This window comes from Juglans regia, chromosome 15, assembly GCF_001411555.2.
Source record: "Juglans regia cultivar Chandler chromosome 15, Walnut 2.0, whole genome shotgun sequence".
Taxonomy (NCBI): Eukaryota; Viridiplantae; Streptophyta; class Magnoliopsida; order Fagales; family Juglandaceae; genus Juglans; species Juglans regia.
In genome coordinates this window covers 5,375,558-5,384,600 of record NC_049915.1, presented here as the reverse complement: position 1 = coordinate 5,384,600, position 9,043 = coordinate 5,375,558, and the positions used below count along the sequence as shown (strand labels likewise).

The 9,043-nt window shown below is 35.0% G+C and overlaps 1 protein-coding gene across 1 annotated transcript; it reads right to left on the bottom strand.

The window, feature by feature from the left end:
- Positions 1-2,553: 2,553 nt before the first annotated feature.
- LOC108979550 (glutamate receptor 2.5-like) lies at positions 2,554-6,731 on the bottom strand. Its single transcript, XM_018950244.2, has 5 exons — positions 6,488-6,731; positions 4,256-5,577; positions 3,726-4,023; positions 3,038-3,435; positions 2,554-2,919 (listed from the first exon to the last, which is right to left on the bottom strand). Exons 1-5 carry the CDS (start codon positions 6,729-6,731, stop codon positions 2,554-2,556), a joined length of 2,628 nt encoding a protein of 875 aa, XP_018805789.2.
- Positions 6,732-9,043: the final 2,312 nt, after the last annotated feature.

Sequence of the window (9,043 nt, the reverse complement as noted above, 5' to 3'; positions counted from 1 at the left end):
AAGTACCAAAGAGCGTTCGAGCGGATGGAGGTCGAGAATGGGGGCCTGAGGTATGCTTTCTTTGAGCCTGCAGGACAGGGGTTCGGTGCACCGGACGCACATGATTGGACTAGTGTGAGGTACTTTGTTCAATTTTTTAAAAACTTTTATGACATAATCATGCAGATATCTAGATCCAAATATACGATTGCGAACTTGTACTTTAACAAGCTCTCGGAGCTTCAGTTCCACTTGAAAAATATTGTGCTAACTCTAGGGGGTCGATTGTTATCTGCTATGGCTACTAGAATGAAGACCAAATATGATAAATATTGGGAGAATATTGAGAAGATAAATAGATTACTATTTGTGGCTGTGATCCTTGACCCTCGATATAAATTGGCCGTTCTAGAATTTTGGATAAATTCCGTCCTCGGAGCAGTGAAGGTTGCAGAGTTTATTAGAGTACTAAAAAGTGATATTGATGACCTATATAGTCATTACAACAATAGTTGTCAGCCTTTATCCGCAGCTGGTAGCTCCTCACATTCGAGGCCGACGGAGTCGACAGCTTCCTTAGATGATATAGACCCATCCGTAGGGTTACAGGCCATCGTATTATGCAGCAGTATCATCAACTCATTGCCACGAGGAATATTATGCAGTGTACATCTGAGGTTGAACTATATTTTATGGAAGCTGTTGAGACACCTAGTACTATATTTCAGTTATTAACCTGGTAGAAGGTTAATTCCACCAAGTATCCAGTCATTTCCTGTATAGCCTGAGATGTGCTAGTCATTCCTGTCACTACGGTTGCTTCAGAGTTAGCATTTAGCACTAGAGGTCGCATGTTGGATGCTTATTGGAGTTCATTGTCACCGTCAACCGTGGAGGCCCTCGTTTGCACACAGAATTGGATAAGTGAAACGCTCATTGGACTAGATATTATTGGCGTTGATACCGAGAGCTATAGGCTTGAATAAGGTAACTTTATATACTTTTAAATGATTATTTAATTATTTTTAATGTTTCTAACTTCTACTTTTTATAATTTTATAGACCTAATTGCGAACCCTAACATAATTGCCAATGACTGAGAGTCTGAGACGAACGCCCCTTGAGATTTGAGATGGAGTTGAGAGAACCCCATTTTCTTGGTAAGAATCAAATTCTACTTTTACCTTGTTCAATTTTTTATCATCAATTTTTTTTTATTTATTGATTGTAACTTTCTATCTTTATTTCAAGCATGACCAATGGACCATTGGGATTTTAGTGAAATCCATGTTTAATATTTATGAAATTATCTTTCAAGGCTAAGTCAATGTTATTATTATGTTATAAATGAGACTGTTATAACTTATGGGTACATCATATATGTTATTTAGTTTTTAAATTATTGCATTTAAGCTCTTTTTTTTTTTTTTTTTAATCTTTTCAGTATTTTTTTTACAGGTTTGGACTTTGGGTTTGGTGAGCTCAAAAGTCAAAAAAGGGCATTCATTTAGCCCAATAGATGGTCGATCGGAGCTCGGACTCCGATTCCGTTCAGAGTCAAAGTAAAAATTCCACTCCGACTTCGTCGGAGCTCAGCCCTATGCAAGGCTATGCACGGGCTCTATCCTGTGGCCGTAAGGGAAGCCACTGATAGTATTCTAGCATATTATGGTGGACCACGCTTGAGTCCATGGCTTGCACATCTACCCTGAAACTGCATTGGTACCATGCATCTAAATAGTTATCTAATTAACTATTCTGAGTTTATCTTACACTTGATCTTATGAAAGCTTCCATGTTTTATGCAATGTGAGATGCATAATACATATATAACTATAATATGCAGAAGGAAACATGATAAATGACATGCTTGCAAATATCATGACATGCATGGTACGTAAACAATGGCTTCCTGCAAAGAACTGACTTTAATAATCTTAATTTATGATCAAGCTACTTATCTTGTAGTGTTACTTCTTAAAATTTTCGACACAAAATCAATCACGATACTCGACTGAGTATCTCAAGTTCGGCCGCTACACTTATAGGGGTTTATGATTTTTTTTCAAATAACACACGAAAATGAGATATTTATAGAGATATTTGGGAGAGGGTACCAACGAGTTCGAGTTGGACTTGGTCACAATCATTCGAGAAGATAGTTTGAATTTAAAAACATGATCTAGTAGTTCATTCAATGTAGAATTGACAGTGACTAGGGCTGTATAGGGGACTTCAATCAGTGATATTTTAAATTAAAGTAAATTTCTAATGGTCAATCTTTAAATTCTAAAATGAGTCTAATTCATTTAATAAATAATAAATAAGATTTAATCTAATTATCGAACCTAATTAAAAACTCATAATCAATTTCAATAATTTATTGCTCATGGGCTTATCTAATATAACCCATTAAATATAATTTAGATTTAATAAAAATTATCAATATTTCTACCTTAAAATTATTGGATTGGATTGTTACATCTTTGTATATACACGCAGCACTCGGATGGTTTTTGATCATCTCCATCTTGTCGAGCTAAATTTTCGGGAGTCTTGTGCTTCTGGGATGCCTTAGATCCTTATTCTGTATGGAAATGGAAAGTTTACGTAGATTCGAGCAAGAAATATTATTGCCCACATCCAAACTCTGCTGCCATCTACCATTCCAGCTGGCATGAAGGTCATCTTCAGTTGACCTTTTTGAGCTAGACGCACTATGGTAAGTACGAATGCAAATGCAGAAATCCCACCTGAAATCAAGAACAGGATGTAGAAAGGCTCGGGACCTAGTTCTAGATCATCGTATAAGTTGGCCGAAGAGGAGCAATTATTAGAGGAAAGCAAGAATTTTTCTAGCCGTTTCATTTCTCCACTTTGTTTCACTTCAAGGATTCCTTTTGAAATGTCTGTAACCAGAGGAGAACCCTTTGGGAAAGCCTGAGATGAAATGGGGAGCAAAAAATGCAAAAACAAAATATCAGCTTTGAAGGAAATTAAGATCAGTATTAAACAGATACAAAGAAGACCATAAAAAAGGAGATCTGTGACTGCTTACAAACCCAAAACCTCCAAGACTGAAAGTGGGTCCTGCTATGGTGTAGCCCTTGCAGTATTTTGCGAGGAAGACTTTGGCGTGTGGGACAACGAAGAAAGCTGCTGCAATTTCCTCTCTCTCAAAGGCTTCAGGGTATTCGCTTATCGAATGAACTCCCCTTATATTCTCTGGCTTAAAGTTCAACACATTTATCAGGTATCTTACAATGAAAGAGTTTCCATTACACGCAACTGCTGCATGTGTTTTCTGAAGTGTCACAATGTCAGGGACAGACGGTTTAAACCTAGCGACAGTCATTTTGGAAGTGAGGCTTGCTGTAAAACTAGCCGAGACAATAAGTATGACAAAAAACCATGGTGCCAGCACAAAACGAGACAAACTGTTCTTAATTGGTTCTCCTGCAGATTATAAAATGAAGGGAGACAACATAAATAGCATCAAATACAGTACTAAATATCATGTCTTGTATTGACAGAAAGAGAATTCGACCCCTGAAAAGTAAAGCCACAAATTCACGTTACGATACATTAAATTTATTTTATAATAAAAATAGTAATTTTACAATCTAAGGTACAACATGATCAATCTATTTTTTGTGATTAAAGTATTTCTCCAAAAGAAAACCTTAAGGATTGTTTGTGATTCAGTTTATACTGATGCTTAAATATGTTGGGTACTGGAGACTTACTTTGAAGAAAGAATAGGACAGTAACTGAAAACCAAAGCATAGTTCCGAAGCCCTCAAATTCAGGATTACCAGCATGTTCAATTAACCAAACGACGAACCCTATGAAGAGGTGCATCACCACTATCATTAGCCACATTCTTTTTGTGAAGACTTTGATGAACAACCATTCCTCTTTCAGCTTATCTGGTTTTACTTTGACTACCATCACAAGTCCAGATTCAACGTATGGCTGTGTAAATTCAGCATATCGAAACCGATCTGCCATTATTTCTGTATCACCAACTGCTGCATCCAGGCCCTAATATTGTTTTACATATTGATCATTGATCATGCACGTATTAATTATTTCTGTAATACAATTAATAAAAGTGCCATAACATTAGTCATGAATAATATCAACATGTTTAACATGATACCATTAATACTGAATAATCATTGCAGAAAAACATGCTTTTCTTTTTCCTTCTGGTTTAATTATTGTACTATAAACTTAAAATTGGTTTTGATAGTTTAAACAAATTAAAACCTACCTTGTAGTAGACCTGTTCCACCATTTCATCATATGATCCATAGAATGGAACCAAGACATAAGGCAAATGATAAGGAAGGCGCTTTACAACTGCTTCAAACACATCAATGGAAAAACCGGAGACGAATGTTCTGTTCTGGTCCTGTTCACAAGTCACTTTCACAAACTGATTGAATGTACCCTTGGCAGGAACCCCTATCCTCAATGCTTTCTCCTCACCACTGTAAGTCCATCCCTTTGGAACTGTTTGCAGGCCACCTGGCCAAAATATTGGGCCCAAAAGTCCTGATGAACCATTACCAATTGTTACCTTCAAGTTATCATACTGGGTGAAGTTCTCTAAGAAATTGAATTCTGGTGACCAGAATGCTATCTCCTTGTAGCTTTTGCCAACCACATTAATGATCCGAAAGACTGGCACTTGTGACAATGTACCGTTCTTGAAGTTTATCTTTCCACTTAGACCTTCAAAGTTGCTGAGCATGATTTGTTGAGATAATTTTTTCGGGGTAACCCTTCCTTGTATTTTGTTAATGGCTTGAGCAATGGCCAAAGTTGCATCATAAGCTCGGAGTGCAAAAATGCTTGGGTTAGCATTCTCTTCTTCAGGGTACTCTGATCCGAACTTCTTTCGGAATTTCGTTTTAAACTGCTTGAAAGTTTCACTGGAAGAAACAAAGCTGGTTTTAAAACCAATTAGTCCTTGCATGTTATAGGTAACAGAAGAATCCACAGAATCAAGAAGGCTTGCAATCTCATCAGTTACGATCCACACGTAGCCTTTTTCCATCATACCCATTTGATTTGCCTTCTCAAAAAGCAAAATAGCTGACTCTAAAGAAGACTGCAAAAGTATGAAAACCCTATTGCTCAAACTGCGTAGCTTCATCAGCTCTTTCTCAATGGCTGCTTTCCGGTCTGGCAGAGAGGATAGGGAAGGTAAAGTTGAGTGGTATTCAATTGCTGAATCCACAACATGAAGTGAATCAGAAAGGAGGGTTAATGTCTCTAGTTCAGCAGAAAACCCGTTGTTGTTGTTGATCTTTTCGTAAATTGTGTTCACCTTTCGCCACCTAAAGTGGCCTATAATGGCGGCAATACACTTCATGTGGAGGGTGACATCGCTAGCCATTTGAATGAAAAAGAACGGTTGAATTGGTATCAATGATGGGACGATAGCAGGTGAGGCTAGGGAAATGATGGGGATGGGGATACGTACTTGATCCTTGAAGCTTTTACTATTATCGGAGATTAGAGCAGCTTCCTGAATCGTCAGTGTTCCGATGACAGCTTGCACTCTTTTGGTGTCAATGAGATGGATTGCTGCAAAGAAAATTATCAAAAGTTTTCAGAGTAGCTGGATCATGTAAATCATGATCATGATCAATTGGACTTGATCACCACCAGAATTGTAAAAATTCTAAACTTTTTGTTGGAGTATAGCCTCAAAAATAGAAGATATGGAATTAAAGTAAAAATATGAAAAGGGCAAAATAGACAATGAGCCTTGACAGTTGACAGTTATTTTCTGTTACTAGTTTCATTTCTATATAAGTACATGTAAAGCACTTGTATCAATTCAATTCAGTTCATTCAATACAAGATAAGATAGTTTTTCATCTTCTTTCTCTCTGTTTTCTAGTTTTCGGTTTTTCAGTTTTTCTATCTTTCTTTTATCAAGTTCTCGACACTTTTGTTGCAGGCCACGCCTTATTTGAATAGAGAAGAATCAAAGCTTATAAATATGCTAAGCTTCTGAGATTAATGCATGTACGTCCCATGACTTATTAGCTGATCCTATGATCTCTTCAGCAATTGAATCCAGAAAATATCCTCTATCCATGTCATATGAAGATAACGTACGTACGTAAGGTGGATTAATGATATTGCATGCAAATATGGTAGTTTCTAGCTAGCTAGGTTCATAAATTGATATGCATGATGTCCAAAATCAAAAGATTTTTCGGGGAGCATTGACATCAAAAGTACGTAGTCGCATGTAATCTAGTGGCACAAGATCTAGACCATGCAGTATCAAAAGTTAAAATAAAACAACATTAATGGTACATTAAATTGGTAGGAAAATAAAAAAATAAAACCAACATAACAAGTTGTTTATATCATGTTTTGTGTCATGTGGCAGGACACACAGACCAGCTTAATTTGTGCCCAATAATATATAATATATATATGTAATATACATATTATATCTCGGAGAAGGTTGAAAGTTTACCAGTAGAAGTTGCCCGAGCTGAATTACCATGAGAATCTTTAAGGTGCAAAACCAGCTGCATAGAACAATTCAAGCGATGCAAATCTCTGGCTGCCATATCCATGGCTACTTTCTGTTCCTTACCCATACGAGAATCATAATACAAAACAGCACCTGCATTAACAGGCGGTACTGCTGCTTTTCTCATTGGACAGTTCATGTTCTTCTCTCCTTCACGGGCAAAAGATTTTGATGCCACCGCCATTAATAGCAACAGAACTAAGAAGAAAGAAAGATCACCACCACGAGACATATTTGCAGCTATCTGTGCGTTGTGATCTTGATCTTCTGGCGTGGAGAAGCGCTAGCTGTTAATGGGTGAGATGAAATATTATTTGACTGGCCAAAGATGGAGAATGACTTGACTTTGAGAAAGAGATAGGAGATCAATATATATATATATATATATATATAAAGGAAAGCATGCAACCAATTGTGGGAAATTAGAATCTTATTTGGAATCTCAAACTAATCTTATCAATTTCATGATATTATTTTAAGAGTAATGCTATTCAACCTTTTCAACCTCTACCTACCATATTTTTTTAAAAATTTTTAATTTTTTAATATTTTTTTAAACTTTTTTTTGAGTTTATTTTTTTTAAACTAATTCAATTTTTTTATTCATTATTCATATATTAAATATTTGATAAAAAAAATAATAAAAATTTAAAAAAATGTGGTGTGAAAAGGACGTGTGAATAGTACAACATTGTGTAGATTTTTTTTCTTATTCCAGTTGTATTCCTCCTTCGTTTGCTTACCAATTCCTCCATAATTTTCCAAAGTCAACTGAGCTTTGCTTATCATGGACTTCTGGTGTATTTTCCGTTCCCTCTTTTGTTGATTGAAACTTTGAAAAACAAAAAAAAACAAATTTAAAATAACATGAGACGAATCTAGATATAATACCAAAGACTATTTCTCCCCAATTTCCCTTCAATAATATATAACATTAGAATTATATATTTTGTTTTGGTATGTGAAATATAAAATATAATATCATAGGTACAATATTATTGTAACACCTCAATAGAAGGTTCAAGCTATACGACCTATATTTTAAAAGAACTAGTCAATAATATATATAATTAAAATCTTATTAAAATATTTAAAAAGTAAGAATTTCTTCTTTCTAAGAAATGTGTTATCTCATATACACTAATATATATCTACCTTTAATTATCATTATTTATGAGAAAGGTGAATCACATACATGACTATGCATGGCTGACAATGAACTCAACATCATGACTTTTATAACTAACATGTGGCTTACCTTCCTCGTAATTTTCTTGAATAATTTAAGCATGGTCAGAAAATCAGACAATATATATTTCAAGTCAAATTTTCAAGGTCGTTTATGATGTAAAGAATAATGGACTTGGTCGGAAGCTCGAGGAGGGTGATCGAGGGCCTTATCCTCCGATTAATGTTATAACAAGGCTTAATTGCTCGGATGACATTATAATTTTATCACTTGAAACTTAAAAAAGGGATCAATGATTTCGTTTTTATAAATTTTTTTGGCTAAACATTTCTCTAAATAATTAATACCTGCAGTGAACTCAATGCAAAGCTATTTTCCAAGTGGCAGAATTTAGTTAATCAGGTTTTGTGAGAGTTTTCAAACGGTGTACTAATTATTTAATTAAATAAAATAGAGTGTAAAATTAAGATTCGAATTTAAAATTTTTATTCTGATATCATATAGAATTATTATTTATTTTAAAAATATAAATTAATAAAAAATATAAATTTAATTATTTATATCATATTCTTAACTATCACGATAATCCATTCAATACTCGAAACATGCATGGGAAGATGGGGTTTATCTTATCGAGAGATAGTGACACTTTTAATGCTTATTAACGAGGTTTTGCAATGAATATAATTATCTATTATGTATACATAGTTTTAAGGCCAAGTACTACTGCATTCTGGTTTTTCACATTATGGGGATGGCATGCATGGTTAACAGAAAATCTGCAAAACCAAGTAGTAGAAGGCCAGGGTACCTCGATCCTTGATTTATTGGACAGTAAAATATTGGTCCTCATGTTAAAGATCTTCATTAATTAATGCATCTCTGTACTTCAACTCCATGTTCATGTGGATTATATATAGCTGAGTTTTCTTATTATTTGTGTTGAGGATATTTTGCCTTAATCTAAGGCTTGTCCTATGTGATATAAATGACTTCTAATTTTAGGAGATTCTTTTGTATGTACTTTTATTTATTTGTCCTCCAATTGATATGTAATTATTTCATGCAATTTGTAATTCATTATAAATGGAAAATACTCACCACTTTATAAATGTGGTGGTTTTCATCAAATTCTCTCGTGGTATCACAAGCCGAACTAGATTAGCATCCCTTATTCGATCCCTTCATCCTCCCTCCCGATGGCTACCGAATCCTCCCCCACCCTTCTCTCTTTCAACACCTTGATTCACATGGTCACCATCAATCTTTCTTCCACCAACCATCTCTTATGGAAGAGCCAACTCCCT